Source organism: Parasteatoda tepidariorum, chromosome 3, assembly GCF_982258835.1.
Source record: "Parasteatoda tepidariorum strain Cologne lab strain chromosome 3, Ptep-v5.0, whole genome shotgun sequence".
NCBI classification, from domain to species: Eukaryota; Metazoa; Arthropoda; class Arachnida; order Araneae; family Theridiidae; genus Parasteatoda; species Parasteatoda tepidariorum.
In genome coordinates this window covers 59,390,195-59,414,194 of record NC_141757.1, presented here as the reverse complement: position 1 = coordinate 59,414,194, position 24,000 = coordinate 59,390,195, and the positions used below count along the sequence as shown (strand labels likewise).

General features: G+C 26.5%; 1 protein-coding gene across 1 annotated transcript; it reads right to left on the bottom strand.

Moving 5' to 3' along the window:
• Positions 1–338: 338 nt before the first annotated feature.
• Positions 339–23,430, bottom strand: LOC107437935 (vacuolar protein sorting-associated protein 33B). Its single transcript, XM_087159384.1, has 19 exons — positions 23,304–23,430; positions 22,767–22,847; positions 21,883–21,944; positions 20,988–21,105; positions 19,317–19,457; positions 18,469–18,573; positions 17,220–17,313; positions 16,211–16,288; positions 13,365–13,438; positions 12,256–12,339; positions 11,966–12,056; positions 11,491–11,565; positions 11,329–11,393; positions 7,438–7,539; positions 6,048–6,266; positions 5,493–5,591; positions 4,818–4,905; positions 3,195–3,311; positions 339–2,177 (listed from the first exon to the last, which is right to left on the bottom strand). The coding sequence occupies exons 1-19, from the start codon at positions 23,385–23,387 to the stop codon at positions 2,098–2,100; spliced, it is 1,857 nt and encodes a 618-aa protein (XP_087015510.1). The 5' UTR covers positions 23,388–23,430; the 3' UTR covers positions 339–2,097.
• Between the last annotated feature and the right edge of the window lie 570 nt (positions 23,431–24,000).

Sequence of the window (24,000 nt, the reverse complement as noted above, 5' to 3'; positions counted from 1 at the left end):
TTAATGATATTTAACATTTGATGTTGTAACCTTTGCTTGATAAGATTTGACATTTGATTTTTAAATTTTTTCAATAAAACATCCAAAAAGTCCCAATTCATCTGTCTAAATTAAGACCCTTTAACACTCATAAATGTTCAGAAACATTTTTGACCCACTGTAAATAAATGCATGATTTTGTATAAAATCGCAATATCTTTCTAGTTTTAAATAGTTTTTTCTACAATAGTTTTTTATGATTACAGGTTGCGTGGTTTCTGATTATTTATTCGAATTCTGAAATGTTTTTAAAAAAATTTGTATTAATATTAGTTGGATGAAAGAAATGATTGAATTCGTTTTTCTATTTTTTTATTGGTATACATTACAAAAATAATTTGATAATTTATTGAAGCATCAATTCATGACAAAGGTGGCATTAAAATCATATTTTAAAATTCATGACATCGGCGGTATCAAAATATGATTTTAAAACTCATGACAGCACTGACATTGAAACCATATTTTAATATTCACAACAGCGGCGGTATTAAAATGTGATTTTGATAAAATTCATAAATTCAGAGGTAAACAATTTAAATACAACTTAAAATTTCTTTTTCTTTAAAACTCAAATGTTGAAATTGATCTTTTTAATCAATCACAAACATTCTGAAACATTTTTGCTTCACTGTATAAATACAATATCACATCAGCATTTGAGAACCAAAGAGATATTGATATTGGTATGGGAGGAATCACTTGCTAAGAAATAATAGATGCTATTTAAAAATAGAAAAGCAAAAGAACAAGCAGTAATAATTTTTCTCGTCAACATTTGTAAAGCAAAAAGCGGATTTAAAAATCTCAGCTTTGGCATTACTTAAGCTGTTTAACCTAATTTGGAATGCGGAAAAAGTACATTCCTTCTGTGGAGAGAGGCATACATTGTAGATTCCGAAAAAAGGGAAAATTAACTCCATAACAACTGGAGAGGAATTAGTTAACTTTGTGTTCAGGGAAAATTTTTCTCAAAAATAACTATTAATAAAATAAGAAACAAAATTGATTAGAGATCAACAGGCACGATTCAGAATTGGAAGTGGCATTGTAAATCAAATTTTCATTTTACCTAAAATAATGCGTTGAAAGAAATGAGACATTGTATTTAAACTTCTTTTGGCTTTTCAAAGGCTTTTGAAATTATTGATAGAGAATATTTGTGGAAGATCTTGAGTTTCAATGGTATCCCGGGTAAGATTATTAATATCAAAAATGTATTGTAGAAGAAATGCACAAGTAATTGTGAAAGGGGTGCAGTTTGAAAAAATTGGAATCAAAACCAGAGTCAGACACTGGGTTGCCATTTATCATAGCTCTAGACTGGGTTTTGAGGACCATCATGAAAGCCAGAAATAAAGGCATAAGATGGGACTTCAATAATTGCCTTGAGGATCTGGTGCTTGAGAAAGAAATTATTCAACTGCCGTAAAGATTCAAAGATACCTTCGAGAAAAACCTTAAGACCTTCAAACAATTGCTCAGAAAATTGGTCTAAAAATAAAATAATATAAAAAATAAATAAGATAAATCACAAAAGTAATGAAATTAAACAGTAAAACAAATGGCAAATGATTGGTCAATTGTAATGAAATTTGAAAAGACAAAATAGATGCTCTTCAAGAAAAGTACTAAAAAGCTACTGGTCAAACAAAATGAGCAACATAAACTTATACCATAAATTCAGTAGCTAGCCACTTACAATAGATATAAAAAAGAGACGATGGACTGAATTGTCTAACACATTAAGAAAACATGCCAAAGAGAATGAGAGAAACACATTGACCTGGTCACCAGATGGAAAGAGGAGGAGAGGTAGGACGAAAACAACATGGCCAAGAAGAGAAATCAATTTAATTGGTCGAATTGGAATATTGAAAGAGAGATCACACTCTGCAGTAGAGGATGGAGGGCTCATGCACCTTTCAGGTGTAAAGAGTTTCAAGGCAAAGCACGTCTGCTCTCACATTGTCAAACATAACAGTTTTTAATAGAAGCTTTCACATTCTAAACATACATAAAAAGGACATCTTGTTAGCAACAACTTAGTAAAATAAATTATTTTTCAAAAGGTGTGAACATTTTTAAAAGAGACGTTCCATTAGTAATTGAAGTTGTAGCTATAAGTATTCTGCAACCTAAAAAATAAAAGATGAATAAAAATTTTTTTTTATAACCACGAGTTAAAAAATTAATAGAAGTTATACATATATACAGAGTTTGAAGAATATCAAAATTTTTAGAAGCCCTGTCGGGCATGTTAGTCTGCAAAATACATACTTGAATTAAACTTTTACATGTGCAAACATTGTTTATGAATGCAAATTTATAACAACATATGAATACACTTATATAAATATAACCACTCCTTCAAATAAGCTTATTATCTCGTTTAACAGAAATACAAAACAAAGAAGTAAATATAAATATTAAGTAGAAATATTAACTATTTGCTTGTGCATTGTTAAATTTCATTGAAGATTTAAAGCACATATTATGTTAAAATTATTAAAATGCTATTACTTTTACATTTTTAATTCAACTTTTTAATAATTTTTCTATATTAAAGAGATGGGATAAACTTTTTTTTCTTTTAAAGAAAATAAAATATAGAACAAGGAGAATAAAAAGAAATAAGCTAACTTTCCTTTATAAGTTATTATTTATAATCATAATTTAAGGTGAATATTAATCAGTATTTTATGGTTTTTTGTGATTAAATATTTATATGCCCATGCAGGCATGTAAAAAAAAAATCATGTAAAAATGCATGCCTAATAGAAATGTTGCCCTGATACACGTAGTGCAAAAAGAGCTTTCTGACATGTGGGACCACTAAAGAATGTTTTGCCAACAATAATCATCTTCATACATTATTTCTGGAAAATTTAACCATTAATAGACATTAATAGACATTAATAATGGTGGCAAAAGTCTTTCTGTCATTTTATCAATCTTATTGTAGTCATATTTGCTATCAATTTAATTATATAACTATAATATAATTAATTATTATAATCATACCGGGTGGAAATTAAGCTTGTGATACCAGTAAAGAACTTGTGAACCAATAAAGGTAAAGATTCAAATGTGCATAGAGAATAATTCCTATAGTTTTACAATATGATAAAAATCTAAGAGATTCAATAACATACCATTCAATTGACCTAAATGTCTTAGGGCAGCTATTTCAGCAAATGTAATTCCACCTAATGCATATACTAGAACGGTTTTTGAGACGAAATCAGTTGTAGGCCTCACAGTCCCAGAATCTAAAAGTAAATCATAAACAAAGATTTAAATATAAATAATATCTCTAAACTGACAAAAGCAACACAATATATATTGCTTGTGTTATAAAACTAATTTTTAAAAGTTCTTATAAAAACTAAAATGTCTTGACATATAATGATTGCACATGATTAAATGATCGAACCTAATTTTATAATATAAAATTATTCATAAGAATATCAATATCATTCAAAAATAAAACGAGACAGCATTATAAATCAATGTCTATAATGAAGAATTTTGCCAATCACAATTTAATAAAGAATTTTAAATTATATTTCCCAACTCTATCAATATATATTTTTGTATAGCTAACTATAACATTTTCTTTACAATCAAAATTACTCCTTGATTGCTAATTTATAAAGAGAAAAAAGCTTTAAAACCTGACCTATCGCAAGACAGAATAAAGTACAAATGGTTAATAAAATCTATCTTTTTATTGAAGAAGTGTAGTTTATTATTTAGAAAATCACACTGATTTGCATGGTTTTAAAATGATAGTTACATTAGTTATTAATGAAACCTTTTAGCATAAGTTTCGTGGATTTGTTTAGAACGTGACACATCTTCTGAAAATTTCAGCAAGTAATTATTAGCATGGTTATAGGTTTTGGGATCTTGGATTAAATTCTTTCTCATCCTTATATCACCCAAATTATGTAATTAAATAATATTGTTGCATTGTGGGAGAAAATAATATTTTAACCAAAAACTCAAAATTGACTACAGGACTAGTGAAACATCCTAAAATTTTAAAGACAGCAAGGAAAGTTGTCAGTTAGATATCCAATGAAGAGTAAATTAGTTTAGAAAACATTAAAAAAATATTGTAAGTTTTTTTGGGCAGAATAAGTAGTTTTTTAATATTGGTAAATACTAGCTACGTATTTAATACATTTTAAGAGCACTTAAAGTATTTAATAAACATAAAAATTAATGGATTTAACTGATATATGTTTATGACCAGCAAATTATTTTACATACAGGAAATGGGAAATTATTAACAGTGTAATGTAACTCTTATCCGCTTTAAGTCTCTAATTTTATTTATTCATTAGTCTATTTAGAAACATAATAATTTACCCCTTCATTATTTCTTTGGATAAAAACTTCATTATCAATGAAAGTAGACTTTAAAAAGAATCACACCCTAAAGAATATATTTATAAAAATAGTTTTGACTTTATTTCAAAGTCGAAAATAACTTAAACTTTATTTATAAAAGTATTTTCAACATTATTTCTGATTTATTTAAAAGTAATCAATTGGTTTAAATCGACGAGTTTCTTAAAAAAATGAAAGTTGATTTAAATCAATGATTTTATTCAGTATCCCTTCTATTTAGTATTTGCAAAAATAAATCAATACCAATTCTAAAACTTTATTATTAGCACGTTTTAAGAGTGATAAAAAAAAATATATATAGTATAAAGATTCTGTATTAAACTGATTAGTTATGAAAAAAGAGGTATATAATAGAACACCTTTGTCAACTTGGAAATTCATTATTGTTTTTCCAGGTAGAAGTTTCATCCCATCTTCAATATTTTTAAGAGATCCATGAACAATAACCTAACAATAAAAAGCATTATGAAGGATAAGTGATATTAATGAATATACTTAATAAATGTAAACGAATTTATTTAATGATCGTCATTAAAGAAAGCATTTATGCTGAAAATAAAAATGATTATAAGTTAAATATCAAGCTTTAGAAAAAAAAGATGTCAATTAAATTGAAGTTCGAACAATGGAAGTTTTAACTTTCAACTTAAACTTGAAATTTAATTAACACTAAATAAGAGACTTAAAATAGAATTATCATACTTTTTATTCCTTTTGCTGAATAAATTAAATACTTTTCATCAGCTTCAATTTAAATTATCCAATTTTTTTTTAATATTTAATTTATGACCAAAAGAAAAAATATCAAGAAATACCAATTAAAGGCATTAAGAAAGCTGATGTGAGAAAATTTCAATTTTTCAAAATTTTATTTGATTGTGAGTACAGTTCTTTTTGATATATTTGAAATACTAGATATTTAGAATAATCATTTGTTTACATTTTTAAATGTTTAAAGTTAATATTTAAAATCATTTTTTAAATGTTTAAAGCCATTTGTTTAATGTAAAGGAAGATTCAAGTAACAAACTTACTTGTTCTGTTACTCTCGCTATTAAAGGCACATATCGCCCACCAAAAACATAACTCACACTTTTAGGATTTCTTAAATCTGAGTCCTGCTCATTTGGAATCTGAAATCATTGATAATGAGAACATTTTTTATTAAAAATTATAAAAATTTCACACTACATATGGTATAAAAAAGAAATTTTTTTTTAATATGACACGAAATAACTCATGACTTATATTTAAAACTTATATTTTTTTTGCATAAAATGTATTGCTTTACTTGAAAACGAACAATAATCTGTAATTATGAACTGAACAGAAGCTTTTGAAAACACTTATAAATTAGTAAGATTGCATGTTCTTGGATCAGGTATATAGTCCTTAAGCAGTGTTTTAACTTCCAATTTTAATACAAGCGACTAAAGATGTTTATGATAGGGTTTTGAGAAGTCCATATAAATTGAAATTTGAACAGCCCTTACTGATGTAGGCTGAAACATAGCACACATTTAAGAAAAAAAATTTTTATATCCAGTTAATTATTGTGAGGTAACATAAACAATAAAACATATACTTACTAAATTGAACTTTCGTAAAATGGATTTAAAAGAGCTATATTTTGTTAAGGTAACAGCTGTTGCTACTTTTTCTGCAATTCTAGAAGCTCCAACTCTTCCAACCTTTTCTACAATTTTGCCTGCTGTAGTTTGTCCAGATGGTAAAAGAGATGACTGCTCAACTAACAAACCAAGTTTCTTTAAATTGTAAAGAAGAGGCAAATACTTACACCCATAACTCTAAAAAAAGAAACATGGTTCTTCTGTTACCATGTATAAATCAACGTTTCAGATAATAATTGCAAAAGTATACAAGTATTGATAAAAACAATAACATATAGTTTAATCATGTTATCCTTCCACCTTTTTAAATAAGGTATCATTAAGAAATATAATATTAAATATATTGTGTTTGAATGTAATTTAATGAAAGAACAAATTTCTCTCCTTCTAAAGTAGCAAGCTTCCCACTACCCCTTTCACCGAACTGAAAACTTCTTAGGTCCACTCCCTGTTTTGGGCTAATATAAACACCACTTCGAAGACCCCGCCCCAACATGCCTGGTATGCTGCTGAGCTCCCTGAACTGTCATTGCGGTGCTCCTGTCCAAGACTTGCTCAAACCACTAAATCTAGACCTAGGAATAGTCACATTAAGAGTCTAATTTTTAATGGAAATGAGAAGAACTATACTGTTATGCCATCGCCTTTCCCTCACATATCTAATTGGTGCCTCTATGGGGCAGCTGTTGAATCAGGGGGATATAGTTTTTGATTTAATTGTGCGACATGGTCTCCTTGACTTCCTTTAAATCGTCTAAGCCAAGGAGGATAAACAACAACAAATTGTGTCAAGTTAAATAATAGTAATAAATATTCATAATTAGTCTTACAAAAATCTTAATCTTAACAAATTTAAAAAGGCAATTTAATTTATACGAGTAAGAGGCAATAAGAACAGTGCTGTTAAAGACAGCAGAATATATCCTTTGCAACATCAGCAGACATTCTTGAAATGAGGACCTATCTTCAAAATGAGTATGACTCAATTATAAAAAAATAATCATAATTTTTTGTTAACAAATAAATTTTTATCAGAAAATTTTCAACTCTTATAACCAAATCAATATATTAGTGAAAAAGAAATTAAAAAAAAGCATAGTAAAAAGGGTTTAGTATTGATATTCAGCAATATAACAGAATATATAAAATAATGTTATAAAGATAGATAAAGATACAATTAGATATTACAATTCAAATTGGAAATTTCAGTTATCACAAAAACATTTAGCTATCACATTTTTTGCATATTATCATCTTAATAATAAATAATATAGATGCTACATACTACAAGATCAATACTAAATAAATAATGAATTATGCCAATGTAACAGAATAGAAAGGAGATTACTTGACGAAATTGTGTGGCAAGAGATTTGTACTCTGATGGGAGAAGCCCATCTTGAGCGATTGAAAGCAAACACATTAGTCTCAATGCTATTGTGTATGGTTCCTAAAAATAAAAAGTAAAAATATATCAACTTTGGAAGAGAATAAATTTGTCCATCTAAAAATTAAATAATTAATGACTTTGATAGCGAATAAGACAAATATCCCCACCAAGAGACAGATTATAATACAAATTCAAAGTTCAGGCATATATTTATACTATAAACCATAATACCTCATATTAAAGAAACTCATTTTGCTTATTTTACACTAGAGTATTCAAGCTTTTATTGTGGTACTGTGCCTGAGGACAATACAAGTTTTAATAATTTTCTGCCTGCTACAAGTAACAAAATAAAATAGAATTTATTACCGATCTAGAGAGTACAAAAAAAAAAGCATCTGAGGTGCTCTCTTTCTGATGATAAGTTCCATAATTTACCAAATACTAACAATCGATTTTATTGCCATAGTATCGTAAAAGGAATTTATCGTCTACTATATTCAATTCTATTATTATTCCTACAAATGCTACTATATTTGTTTCATTTCTCGAGCCCCTTTTCCTATTCTAAATTTTAATACATTCCTTTAAATGCTCTAAAAATATAAAAAAAAGTTAAAACTATAAAATTTTGCAGAATCTATCAATTAGTACCAAGTAATTCGTAACCATAACTCAACCACAGGTTAGAGTTTGCCAGATCCTATGACGGTCCTAAGCCTACGCAAATGAGGAAGGTTGGGCGAGGGGCTAATTACCCCTCCTAGTAAAAAATTCTCGGTAACAGAAACCCAAAGCTTAGATTGAGCTATGCTCATGGAAAGTGCAGGGACTTGTAAGGTACTAGATGGCAGCTATCTTGCCTGGTCTACTGAGGATTTTGTGCCTATGATGCATCAAGGAGAAAGCCCTAATACAAGGCCACTGAGGTGGATGAAGTCAATGCCTAGGCTAGAAGAAACACTAAAAATTGCAACATGGAATGTAAGGACTGTGTACCAAATTGGAAGGACCAGACAGACAACAAACAAGATGGACAATTATAATCTTGATATTTTAGGAGTGAGTGAGGCCAGGTAGACTGGTTTTGAAAATATCAAAACAGCAGATGATGAAACAATACTCTATTCAAGAAATGATGAAAAATATGAAGGAGGAGTAGCCCTTATTTTAAGTAAAAAGGCAAAAAAACAGTCTGATTGCATGGGAGCCAAAAAACGAAAGGATAATTAAGGCAAGGTTCTTCTGAAAGTATGTAAAAATGACTTTTATACAAGAGTATGCTCCAACAAACGATACAGAAGAAAAGACAAGGAGTATTTTTATGATCAAATGCAAAAAGTAACATACAAAGTTGAAAAACACAAACTTTAAATTATAATGGGAGATCTAAATGCTAAAGTTGGAACAAAAACATATGATAATGAAAGATAAATTGGAAATGAAGCTCCAGGGCAAAGAAACGAGATTAAAGAAAAATGTGCATTCTTTTTTAAATTAAATGGACTTGTTATTGGAACTAAGTTCAAACACACAAAGTTTTTTAAAAAAATGACATGGAAATCACCAGATGGGAAAAGCAAGAACCAGATAGACCATATTGCAATTAGTGGAAAATTTGAATCAGATCCATGAAGGACGAAAAAGTGAGGAAAGGAACTTTGTAGAAAGTGATCACTACTTAGAGGTGATAAATCAGAAACTGAAACTTCAAAAATGTTCCAAAAATAAAAATAGAAGACTAATTGGATTTGATATTTCTAAACTAAAGAACAAAAATAAAGACAAATTTGCCATCATACTCAAAAATAAATTTGCCGTACTAGAAGAAGAAAATGTCGAAATACACATCCGAAATGAGAAAAGCATGAATAGTAATGGCAAAGAATAAGAAAAGTCTTTATTGATACTTCGGAAGAGATGATTGGGAAGATAAGTAAGAAAGTAAATAAGGAATGGATTACAGGTGCAACCTGGAAGCTGAAGAAAGCTGCTGAGAGAGGAGAAATTAGTCTATTGAAAACAGTCTATTAAGCAATAAAACAGATTAGTCAAGATGCAAGAAAGCAGCAACAAAATGTGAAAGGTAAGCGAGGAAAAATCTTAAGTAATTAAAAGTAGATGAAGAGAGCATTTTGAAGAAACTCTACATATAAAACATCAAGTACTGGAAATAAATCAGATAACAAAAGCTGGCATTCCATTAAACATTTCTGTTGATAACTGAAATTTCGTTGATTGAAATCAAGAATAACTTGAAGGTATATTAAAATTTGGAAAAGCTAGTAGTAGCGATCAAATCACAGAAGAAATGCTAAAAGTTGATATCGATGGAACAGTTAGAAGATTACAACCCCTTTTTAATTGAATCTGGAAAACAGAAGAAGTCTGAGACTAGTGGAGATAATCAATTATCGTCAAAATCCCTAAAAAGAGAAATCTATTCATTTGTGACAACTAGAGAGATATCAGCCTTATGTGGATTCCTGCCTAAGTGTTCAGTAGAACTTTAATGAATAGATTGAAAAATGAAGTTGAAAATGCACTATGTGAAGAACAAGCGGGTTTTAGAAGTGGTGCAGGAACAATTCAACAAATATTTACATTAAAAAACATTATTATACAAAGTACATGTACAAGATGTTTTAAATTCGTGAATAGATGTCACAAATTTAACATATCATTGTACATGACTTTTAGAAAGCATTAGACTCTATTAATAGAGAGATGATATAGAAAATTCCAAAGTTATTAAAAGCATTTCCAAATATTTATAAATATCATTAAAAAACTCTTCAGAAATTCAGTGTTGTGTTGAGAAGAATGGAAGCCTGACAGAGCCCTTTACCATTGAGACTGGGTTTAATAGTGATGTGTGGCATCAAAGTTATTCTTCATATTATAATTGATTCGATTGCCAGCAAATTTGATGATCTGTAATCCAAAACAATTAGTTTTCAAAAATATGTAGGAAATATTGGACTGAAAATAAATAAAAATAAAACTAAGACTGTGAGTATAAAAAGCAAGATTCAGCATGTAGTTAAAATTGAAAGTGGCAAAATAGAAGGTGTTGAAAAATTTATTAACTTTGGTGCAACTGTTGATAGGAAGGGAGGAACAAACGCAGAAATAGGACGAATAATTTCAAAAATACAGTTTTGCTTCAAAAAACTTTTAAAAGTATGGATTCAAATAATTTAATGCTAAAGACTAAAATTAACATTTTTAATTCCATGGTAGGGATTGTACTATTGTCTGGGTCAGAAATATGGAAACTAACAAAACTTCAGAGTACAAAACTAAATAGCTGGTAAAACAGATGTTTAGAAATATTCTCGTCCCAGACCATATCAAATTAAGAACTCTTGAGTAAAACCAGGCAAGAACCAATCACCATCAGTATAAAAAGAAAAAAATGGAAGTGGATAAGACACATATTGAGAATGACTTTTATAAAAATACCATCAGCCACCTTAATGTTGGCACCAGGAGGCAAACGAAAAAGAGGCAGACCCATGCTAACATGGAGAAAAAAGATGGAAGAGGAAAGAAGACAGGCGAGCTGGTCTGAGGCGCGATCTTGTGTAAAAGACTGAGTGAGCTGATTTTCAATAGTTTTTTTTTTGAGTAAACAATGTTTTATAAATCCACATTTTGTGTTTTTAATTGTCGCAGAGCAAAATTTTATAAGATGAAATTTCGGAAGCAAATTTAACAGTATTAGTGAAACAAATTTGAATGTGGAGGTTAAAATTACCATACGAAATTAGTCATCGAAAAGGATTATTTAAATTTCAATATTAATTAAATATAAATAGTTAGTTCCATAACTTAAAAAAAACTTACTTGTTGATTAATTAAATCTTCAATATAATCAATACAATCTTTAGCATTTTGATTTTCAATGATGTCTGGAAATAATAAACTTAATGTGTAACTTATAAATCATGGGGAGATAAAAGCTTAAATTGCTGAATTCTTATTATATATATAGTTTAGAAATAATACCTCGTTCAATTTGCAAATGCTCTTGAAAGTTATCCTGGCTTTTCTTTTCCATAATTGCTTCACAAGCTCCAATATCTAGAAAACAAAGAGATTTTGCAAAGATTAAATTATAAATGATTACAGAAAAAAATAAATTATAATATTGCTTCTAGAAAAAAATAAACAATGGTATCTGAAAACTAATTGTTTACATTTTAGAACAACATGCATAGCTGAAACATCATTTTTTAAAGAATTAGACAATATAAAGAGAATAATTCAAGAATAAATAAAAAAAGATTACGTCATTTTTTTTTTTTCAAAGGACAATATTAGTAATAACATTGAACTAGAGAAAAAAATTTATTTTTTCCTTATGATTAGGATCAAATTTTTTCCCCATTTTGAAATATATAACTAATGAAACTTTTGAAACATTTAATACCAGAACATACTTAACATCGGAAAAAATAATAAATTAAGACAATATGCTTACGTAATGATAATGAAGACTGCAGTTGCCGAATTTTTTTCATATCATTAGTCACAAAATTTTTCATATCAGCTACAGACATATTTCGAGTTTCCTAAAAAGTAAAAATATTCTCAAAGATATAAAGGGGAATATTTTAAAACATCACAGAATCGACATTGAGATTCATACAATGAACATATCAGTTGACAAGTATCTTTGTTATTATTAGTAAAATTTTTATTTCAATTATTAAAATTATTTTTTATCATTTTTAAAAAAGAAAAATTGCACAAATACTAGTACCTACTTACCGATTTGGTTTGCAATTCTTTCGCTCTGCTACTAAGAACGCCAAACACACTAGCAAAAAATGAGTTTCGAATTTCTGCAAAGATCTGAAAAATGGTATAATAAAATTGAAACTGCAGTAAAAATTTCAAAATTGTGATTTAAAATTACAAAGGCACTTTCAAAAGCAAAGGAAGTTTAGCTACATGCATTGAATAGTATTTAACAATTTCTATAATAGTAATATATTACAGAAAGAGAAAATGTAAACCTAGATAAATTTAAGTAGTACTAAATGAATTTCTAAATGACATTTTAAAACAAATTAGCAATCGTATCAGATTAGACAAAAAAAAAGCAATATAAATAAATAATTTATTAGTTTGAAGTTTGATTTGCAATAATTTACAAATCAATAAAATATAATAAATGGAATATAATAATATAATAAATGGAATATAATAATATAATAAATGGAATAAAATGTAAATAAATAAAGTGCATTCAATACATGTTTAGACACATAACTTTCAAAGTTTTAGAAGTCTCTTAAGTTGGAAGTAAACATTTATTTTATATTTTATAGCCTTACAATAAATTTTTTACGCAAAAACAATGCTAGTTTCAAGTCTTAACATAATTTGAAGGAACAGTAAATTAAATTAATAAAAGTAAACACAGGGTCAATATCTTGTAAATCCATCATATTAAAGTCAATAGACATATAATATATAAGATACAATATAATATATAAGACACATATAATTTTGACATATTTCACAGAACCTTTTTTATAATGGATAGTCTGTCCCAAATTACATGTATAATACAGCATATATTTTCTTTTTTCATTCTAATCATGCTAGTATAAATAAAGAAGGTTAAATTACTCTGCTTAAAATTTTGAAAGTTAATTTTTATATTCCCTCTAATGTTATATTCTAATTCATAAATGATTTCTTTATAACTTCTCACAATAATTATTTTTTAAATCAAATAGTTGTAAATGATAATATAAATTGAGTTGAAGAAAACATAGTAAAACATAGTTATGATAATCACGACTAAAGAAAATATAAAACATAAAACCTCTGGAAAGAAAACTTTCAACAAAAAATAAAATTATAATTACCAAATCATTACTATTAAGCACCACTTTTATAGCATCATCTTTACCTGTGACTTCTTTAGGGAATATGATGCGGCCTATAAATTTAAATGTTTGTAAAAATAATTTTTTTAAAAATATAACAAGATTGCAAAATAAGTAAAAAAATAGTACTAAAAATTGTGTTATATAGAAAATGCAAGAATTTTCTACTTTGATACAAAAACTAAAATATAATAATTTATATCAAAAGCTTAAACGCTTTTAATATAATTACTTCCAATTATTTAGAAAAATAAAGCACTCTAATTTTAATATTTAATTCAATATTTTGCTAATTTAATTCAGTGCTAATTCATAGCAGATTTAAATTATGCTATGAAATTAAAGATGATTTTATTGTCAGCACTGAAGTAATGTTATTGAAAAATACAGCTTATTGTTTCTTTAATAAAAGTAAACTGCTGTTCTACTCAAAACATTTGAAAGTATGTTCTTCCTAAAGTCACAATTGTTATTTTGTTTTACATTTAAAACAACATAAATGAGTATCAATTATACAAAATAACCATATATTAATACAAAATAACCATAATTTAACCATACTTGCTTTAAATAGGGGAAAGGGGGATAGTGTGAACATATAGCTAAAGTGGACATCTAGAATAACTTTTCTATTTATTGGTGAAATCTCCTCTGTGAGATATTGTAAATTGACAACACTGGTGTACATTTCCATGTCCAGTTGTGTAATCACACAGTAAATACTTTAGTAGAAATTTGTTAAAAAGGTTTCAAAGGGAATTAGTAAAAAACGTTTCAAATTTTCTCTTTACACTATTATTAATACTTTTTATTTTCTGAATTTGAACTGAAGGTGATATTATGTTTAAAATGATACTGTTTTTTTTAACCTATTCTAATATTAACTTTTGCATTTTATAGTTTCAATTAATCAGCATTAGGCAAAAATAATGTATGTTTTCTTTGAGTTAGTGTAGACACATGCAATATGAGCTAGTGTGGGTATGCTTGAAGTGGGTTTTCTCATTTGTAAGTTAACAACTTTTGTTTTTATTTTTCCTTTAAATGACATCATTTTGATATAAATAAAATGAAACTTTTTGATAACACTGCTTCAGTAACAGTTAATGATTTTGTGCTAGTTAAAAAAAGTAAATAAAAAGCAGTGTTGTGGTATTGGTAGAGTGGAAGTTGTTTATAGATTTAGAGATTATGATGTTCAATTCTTAAGAGACAGATAGATATAGTTCTTCTAATCATGAATCTTTCATTTTTCCAGGGAAAAAAGCATTTCTCAAATTTCAAGTGAAGAAACAGTTCCTAAACTTCTTTCACTGTGCCAGGACACAGGATCTCAATACACATTTAAAATTGATATTTAAATTTTTGTTGATAAAAAGAAAAAAATTCAAAATATTTAGCAATTGAACCAAATTGAATGATGGTTTTTTAATGTATTGATTTGCATTCAAAATGTCTTTTAATAGAGCAAAATGGTCCATTACAAATTAATATTTTAAATAATATATGCAATATTTATCCTCTAATAAGGCTTAGATTGAAATTAATTTCATTTTGGCTACAGAAATACCTTTCTGAGTTATAATAAATGACTACTTAACATGTTATCAAGATTGTCCACACTAGTCCCATGTAGTGAGGACAAAAACAACCTTTTTCTTAAAAAAAAATATTATGAAAAAGCTAAGCGTTCTAAGTCAAGATATAAATCTGAATGCAGTTAAACGTCCAAATAATCGTTAAAAAACTACTTCATGAGTTAAAAATTATATTTAATACGACTTTTTGATCAATTTGTAAAAAATGCTCACACTAGGTCCCTTCTCCCCCATAAGTAAAAACAACATTGCTACAAAAACACCCTAAGTTATCTTAATATCTATGAGTTAACTTGGTTAGAATATGCTATTTCAGAAAAAAAAATATTTAGTAATTAACAGAACTCTTTGTCTTTAAATGTAATTGAAAACTCCAATGCTCCTACAGTGAAATTCAATAAAGTGAATTTTTCTCTAACACAAAACCTTTCATAGTTTTGAATAACTTCTATTTTTTTAATCTGTAATTTCATAGCAGCGGTGCTAAAATAGATGAATATGAAAAATTAATTTTAAGCTTGAGACCAAACATATTTTTAACTATTTTGTATGTAAATAAGGTTTGTTGCATGGTGCTAAAAAAGCAGCAGAAAAGAAATAGAAAGTTTTCAGTTTAAGCTACTTGTTTTCTTTCAAAAACCTATTGCTATTTTGTTAAAAAAAAGAAGTTGCTGTAGAAATAGCACAGAAGCATTGTCAATAATAAAATCAATGATATACATTAACAAAAATATTATTAGTAACTTTTTAAGTAAATCAGTGGGTGATAGTTTCTGTGACTTATTGAACGAGTCCTAAAAATATTTAGCTAACACAAGCACAATCATTAATAAAAAAACAGCACAACGAGATAAAGAAAAAAATTAAAAGAAATAGTCAAATTTTTTTGAACATCTCAAAATTAGTTTTTAGACTGGATATTTGATTCAAAGGTGAACAATAACCCATTATAGGAATTGGAAATGATGTAAACCTTGCTGATGTTTTAAATAAAAGTTATCTTGATTCGGTAGATAATAAATGTGATGAAATAAAATAAATAATTTGATTTTTTTTCACTATAATGAATCTCAAATCTGAAGTGCCTGTTATTTGATGTTCTTGCAATTATAATCTATACAACAGTTTGCACAGCCCTCTAATTTGTGTAAATTTAGTTTTAATACATTAAAATATAACAATAAAGGTATTTTGTATAATTATAAATTTTTAAGCCAAAAAACTCACTGCTGTTTATTCCAAATGCTTCATCTAACATTCCTTCATAGGTAAGTTGAGAAAGAAGTACAGAAACAAAGTCTATATCTGTAATATAGATAAAAAGAGCAACTGTAAATATATTCAAAAGAAAAAAAATAATATTTCAATAACAGGGTTTAAGTGTTCCACACATTAAGACTTTTAATAAAGAATTGGAAATATAAGCAACTATATTTCATACTTTTTTAAACATAGAGGAAAAATTTATTTAATTTTATTTCCTTATTGATTTCAATAAGTTAAAGAACATTCTTCACAAATTACATTATTTTTTCAAAATTTTTTAATACAATTATTAGTAATAATAAACTGTAATTTGGAACGATAAACTGAGATGAAAAAATAAAAACTAGTTGTAATTGGAACAAATCTCACTCAGCACATTTAACGGCAACAATTTTTTTTTGAATACAGTAAAAAACTTAAAAAGGTGTGTTTTTTGAATTTAGAATCTGCAAATTATATATAAATATATAGTTACTTCTTAAAAATTGTTCTAAATAGATATGTTTACAATATTTTTCCAATATGAAGTAAAAAAACACACTAAAGATTCCAAATCAATATTTAAGTGAAGAAATTTTCTTAAAAAAAATCAAATGAGCCACTATACTGACAGAAACCTGATTAAAAACATTAAAACCAGTTTGATTCCTGAAAAAAACTGCAAAGTGTTTTTAATAATTATCTTCGACTTTCTCTAACTTCTTTTTCGAAATTAAATGGGTTTTAATGTTTTTAATCTTGTCTTCCTCCGTTCTGACTCAACAAATTTTGATAACATTTTACTTTCTTTTTTTTATTTTAAATATTGATTCATAACTCTCAACGTTTGTGTAATTTTTACTTAGTTTTTGACACGAATTTTTAAAAAAAATACATTAAAAGCAGCAATTGCATATACAACATGTATGTAGAGAAAAAGTAATAATAATTGATCTCATAAAAGAGGTGAGATAGCACTGATGCTACATACCTCTGTCAAGAATAATTAGGTGGGATATCCTGTCAGTTTGTTGTGAATCATTGACAGTTTCTTCTGAAATTTGTTTCATTAGATCAACAACCATCTGTAATAAAACAATTCAATGACTATTTATGATTTAAATATAATATTAAAATAATTTATTTGCAATATACAGCAATATAATAAATTTATATAAACTATAAATGAAATTTTATTAATATTTTCAAATTTGAAATCATTATCGATATACTAAGTACAAGTTTTTAGAATTTCTATAAGATTTTCTTAAATGCACATGCAAAAACATTTAGAAACTTTTGTAAAGCAAATATATTGAAGATCATCAATTGCTTCAACTGTTGAACTTCATAAATTATAATTAATTGTAAATATTACTAAAGCTTGGATTTTAAGTGCTGAGAGAAGTCTTTAACAAATTAAGCCATATTTTTTACATGTTACACAGCTAGGGATTCTGCTTATGAGTTATAGGGCGTCAAGCACGACGAACATTTTAGAAGAGACATAAAAAGAGTTATGACGCCAGTCCTGGAATGCATATTTATCCAAAATTAATAAAAAATAGTATTCCGGCAGATTTATGTGACAAAATTGTAACTAAACTTTTAATATACATAAAAAATTCATTTTCTTCTTTATTAATAGTTGAAGGAGGAAATTTGAATAATTCTAAGTATTAAATTGTTGTTGAGTATCAATTCATTACTTTTTCTTGCTGCAACCAGTCCTAATTAAAAGTATTTAGTGTTGAAACATAACTTTTCTTGTTTTGACTGTCAATAAATAGAATAAAATATTTCAATATTATAGTAAGTATTCAACTATAATGGACAATAATATATATGGATAATTATATTAGACAAATAAATGCATTCTATTATAATATTTGAAACAAAATACTTCAAAATGCTCAAATTAAGAAATGGATAAAGATATCTTAAATAGGGCCCCATTTTCAGTAAAAAGAGACAAAGAAATTTAAAAGTCTTAGGACCTAAGACCCATAGTTTACTAAGTCAAGTAGAATCACTAGCAATCAATATTTAAACATTAGTATTTTTTATCTTAATTTCCAGCAGTTAACTGATATAAAGTTCTTAACCTCTACACATATTTCTTGTCCAAATATTTTAGGAATGGATCCACAAATTTTACATAACTGTGCAAGGCAATCAATATTTTAACATTAATTTTTTCATCTTAATTTCTAGCAGTCAACTGCTATAAAGTTCTTTACCTCTGCACATCTTCCTTGTCCAAATATTTTAGGAATGGGTCCACAAATTTTACATAACTGTACAAGAGCAGTTGCAGCTGTATGTATGTAAGAAAGATCACCTTTCTAGAAAAAAAAAGTTTAGTTACAATTAGGTGAATAACATTGCAACCAAAATAAAACTTCGATATTAAATAAAATGTAACGTTTAACATGATAAAAAGAATAGATTATAAAATTTTTAAAAAGCAAAAAAAAAAACAATAAAGGGGAAAATAACTCTCCCCCTCCCCCAAAAAATACATAATCAGTTAAAATACATACATAATCATTTTCAGACAAAAATTAATTAACTTTCATTAAACCTTAATAAATAAATAGGTGAATCTCAGTAATTTAAAAACATAAACTTTATTTAATTTGAAATACAGAATAAGAACAGAATTAAGTAAACTTAAAGGAGCCTGAGGAGCAGTTTTTCTTTTAATTTAGTTTTACAAATGTTTTTGGTAGCTTTTAAACACAAAACACATGTATAAGTATTGAAATATTACTTAAGAGTAAAAAGCAGCTATAGTAATGATTTCTTCTTTTAAATCTAAAACTTTATAACTAATATAAGTAATAAAAAATTGTTCAAATCAAAGCGCTATCAAATTGCATGATTGCTATCCATTTATACTTTTTAATAAAAAATAAACAAATAAAAATAATTTCAAAATAATTTTTAAGTATTGAAATATTTTTTGTTGTAAATTTATCAAGGCTACACTGTAGATATCAAGAGTCTAAAAGTAGATATATAAAAGTAAATATTACTGATACATTAATCAATACCAACATAAAATATAAATTGCTTTGTTTTTTACCAAGTAAAAAGCATTGAAAAAGTCTGGTAATTCCAATGAAAATAAGTCTTTGTCAAGAGCAAAAAAGCAAATTGGCAGTTCAATTTGTGTTATATAACCATAAACACCTTCCCTTTCTAAAACAAGTTCACTGCGAAAATTCTGCAAAAGAATGTAAAAAAAAAAGATTTAAAAAAAGATTTATAGTTACATTATATATTTAGGGCACATGTTACAAAAACATCATAACTCAGAATATTTATAAAAATGAATGCTTATTTACCAACAATATAGAAATAGAACTCTAGAATAATAATAAATTTGGTTTGCTACAGTGGAGCTTTAAAATTGTAGTACATATTTACACTATGAACAGATGCTTAATGCACTTGTTTATATAAACATATATATATATAACGTCGTTGCCGAGTGGAAGGATTAAAAGAGGGCTTAGGCTGGGAAGGAGGGTACAAAATTTATTTATTAATTATTACACAGAGCAGCCATGAGAGTGTAAAAGTGTACATGAAAAGTTGCGCTCCTCGGTTATATGTTAGGGAAAATCTTGCAAAGTAAAATCCGTAAAATGTTTCAATTTAGGGAAAGAGGGAAATCTTAGAAATTGTAATTGGTTTATCAAATGGGTCGAGAGTTTCCCACAGAGAACAAAAGAAAAAATATCCTGCTTTTAATTAAATGCATGCTTGAGCCAAAAATAGATTTAAGAACAGGACGTGGCTTTTAAAAGTGTGAGAAAGTATTTCGATTAGAATAATTAATTAGGATAACATAAAAAAGATCAATTGAAGCTTTTTATGTTATATGTATGTATATATATATATATATAAAAATTTATAAAGGTTTTACATATGTTGTTAATATAATTAGGTAAAAGTAAAAGAGAAGATAGTGGTGCAGTACATATTAAGTTGCATAATTAGAGGGATGATTAATATTTGGCTATGATCTGAAATGGTATTTCTATTATTTTTCTTACTCAACAGCATTCATTAAATTTGAAAAACATTTCTCGACTTCAACCTAAAATACTTTTAAAAAAAAAGTATATTATCAGAAAAGCTAATTTCAAATATTGAATCAATTGATAAGGTTATAAAAGTTTGTGAATTTTAAATAATTTGAGTAGATTTTATAGATTTTCTAAACCTAATTAAAAAAAAAAAAAAAACAGTACCCTAGTTTTGCATAGGATATTTCACAGTGGTAGCATAACAATGAAAATTTTTTTAAAAGCAGAGCTTTGTAAAATCCATGCACTAAAGCACACAAAAGCATTGTCACATAATTTTCAAATCTTTCAAATACCTGGTTTAACTATTTACTTGCCATTGTAAATATTTTTTAATCAAATTTATTAAATTTAAAAAAAAGAAAAAATATATATATATAAGTTGGCATTTATGTAATAGAACAAAAAAAAAAAAAAAAAAAAATCGGATCATGTAGAAAAATAAAATTCTGTAAATATTACTAAAATTACATATTTTAATAAGCTAACAATAAATAACTATAATCTGTTCCAAAATGGGAAAAGACTATAATAGCAAATATATTAGGTAGTCACAAGCTATTTGCTATATTTCTGCTTCATTTTACATTAAATCTATAGATCAAGTTAATTTCATTACAATTTCAATTCATAGAAAAATTAAAATCAAAGAATGTTTTTACCTTTCTTGGTACATGTATAACCCAAAATTTTTTATTGCTTTCAATTGATTTACTTGCATTAATATGATCAGCTATGATCTTTGCATTTTGTATAGAAGGTCTGATTACATACACACACCTGAAAAAGAATGTTTAAGCTCAACTGAATATTAAAAAAAGTCAAAAGCATTTTAAACAATTGTTTACATTAATATGGTCAGTTTTAATATTTATATTAGTAAAAAGTTATTATTTTCTTTCAACATAGCCACATATAAAAATAAATTTAAGCTTTATTGAATAATAATAACGGACCAAGAATATATTAAATAATACAAAAACAATTTCCTTTTTATTTAACAATGTCTATAAATTTGTGATATTTTTTTAAAAAAATCTTTATTGAACTTAAAACAACATTTAAAAAGGTTTAAGAATTGTTTTCGAAACTCCATTGTTTTATATACTAATAACATATAAAAAATTTTTATTACATTTTTGCATATAAGAATCAAGTAACAATTTTTTAAATTCAAATGAGAAAGTAAAATTTAAGGTTACATTTAAAAATATTTTGAAAGTAAAATAAATGAAACTATATGAACTTTTATTTAAAATGAAAAATATATTTAGTATTTTACATATAATTAAACAAATTGTCACTAAACCTTCTGGTAAAATTAAATTATTAAGTTATACCTAATGTTCTACATATAAAGTTAAATGTAGTATATATAAATGATAATATAAAATTCTTATTTACATTTTGCATCAGAGGTGCTAACCTTTAGATGAATAATTTATATTACGAATGTGTCTAAATTTATACAATCAGCATTACAATGTTATTTTATATACCTCTTATAAAAGCAACAAATAAAATACAAATGAGATAAATAAAATAAGGGATATATACTTTTCAGTAGCTCCAGGAGTAGCACCAGATTCTAATTTGAAAACTTTTTGAACATTACAACTCTAAAAAAGAGGGGAAAAAATGAATGTAATTCAAATTTAAAATATGCAAAGACTTTGATAATCATTTTAGAATTAAACTAAACATATTAATAAAATATTAAGTTAATTAACAAAATGCTGTATGAATGACCAGAATTAGAATATATGTACTAAAATCAAAAAAATAAAGTTTATGACAAGCAAATAAGTACAAAAAATAATAAAAAAGAAATAGTCAAAATATTTTAAATAATCAAAAATGGCAAAAGCAACACACCTAAAAATAATGCTATGTGTGTAGCCTAGTTAAATGCCTACTGCTTGAATAATTGCTTCTGTTTTGTAAAATAATTTAAAATACGGACCAAGTCCTCTTGAATACTTAAAAAAATACACAAGAAGAAATTAATAATTAAAAATACAACATATTTAACGAAGAGAGAATTCATCTTGACAAAATACTATACTAAAACCACAATGGCTCAGTGCTTAAGAGACTGAGCTGTCATTGTGAAAGACTAAGCTTTAATACTCTCTGTGTTAGCCTAGCTTTAGATCAATGGGCAACAGCTGGTTTAGAAATTAAAGGCACAATGCTGACAACATTGTCACCATCATGCTAATGGTCACAAATTGTGAAGCCTTAGTCTTCATGATAATTTTGGATAACAATGGGTTGTTGCGGAATGTTTTGATTTTTATTAAAAACTATATTACGTGTTTTTTAACTTAAAAATAATCACAGCACTTATGTTTTCATTTTAGAACATTTTAATTTTTAAAAAGACCCAAGAGCTTAGTAATATATTTAATATAATTTCATACTAAGCAAAATAATCTTACCTTCAACTGACTAAAATTTGCTATATAATCAAGAGAACAAATAAGTTGCCTATCCAATACCAAATCCTTTGATCCAGAAATCTAAAACATTCAAATTTAGTAAATTAGTTGATTATAAAGTTTATTTCAGTGGATTATTTTATTAAAAAAAGATTATAATTAAAACTTTTTGATAAAAGCTCGCTAATTTTTATAACAATTACAATTTTAATGAAGGAAATATAATTATATACTACCATATAGAAAATATAAATATTTACTACCATATAGAGATAATTAATGTCTTAAACATGACATGTTGTTAATGTGAAACTAAATAGAGAGTGCAAAGAAAATAACGAAAGTTACATTGTTTCCGTTTTATTTTAAATTTTATTTTTTAGAGGTATAAGTGAGACAATAAATTTTAGATCTTCTGAAACTTCCAAGAATAAGATTACTACTTTCTTAAACGATATGGAGAGCATAATTTGTTTAACAGTTAAAATACAAATTAAATTAGTCACAAAATAAACAACAATGAATTAACATATTTACTGAATTTAATAAACTAAAAAGTTTCCTGGCCGATGCATCTTTAATTACTGTGTATAAAAAATTTCTATCCGAACAAGCAGTCATGATTTTTGAATTCGAAACTACTTGTTTATAAATAAACAAGAACAGTAGTGCTGATGACAGTTAAGAAATGAACTCCAAAAAATTTGAATAGTTTTTTTTTTATTAGGCTGTTGCTTGGCTGACCGCTTTTTTAATAAATAGAGGCATTTGATTGGTCGATTACATCATCGTTTTCATCGTTATTGCTTAATCGTTTTGTCAGGTTTACTAGAATGGCGCTTTTAGCATTTTTGCTTGGCAGAATTTTAATAACGCGCATGCTCAGTTTGATAATTTATTTAAACCAATCGAAGTACTTCGTAGACAATGAATATAGATGCTTGTATCCTCTCCTTTGCTTGCGTATACTCAAACAAAGACATAAAGATGGAAAGATCAATCACTGTACCAAACAGATGTCAGGGTGAACGAAACATTGGACACATCACCGGTCTCTATTTTTTTTATTTGATTTTCATAAATTGTTATGATAAATAATAACATTCTGTCTCTGTGCCAGAAAAATCTGAACAAATTTTTTTTAAAGATTTATAATTTGTAAATTTTAAATGAAAAAATTAATGTATTTTAAAAAATTGATTTTTATATTGTTCTGAAATTCAAATACTTGAAA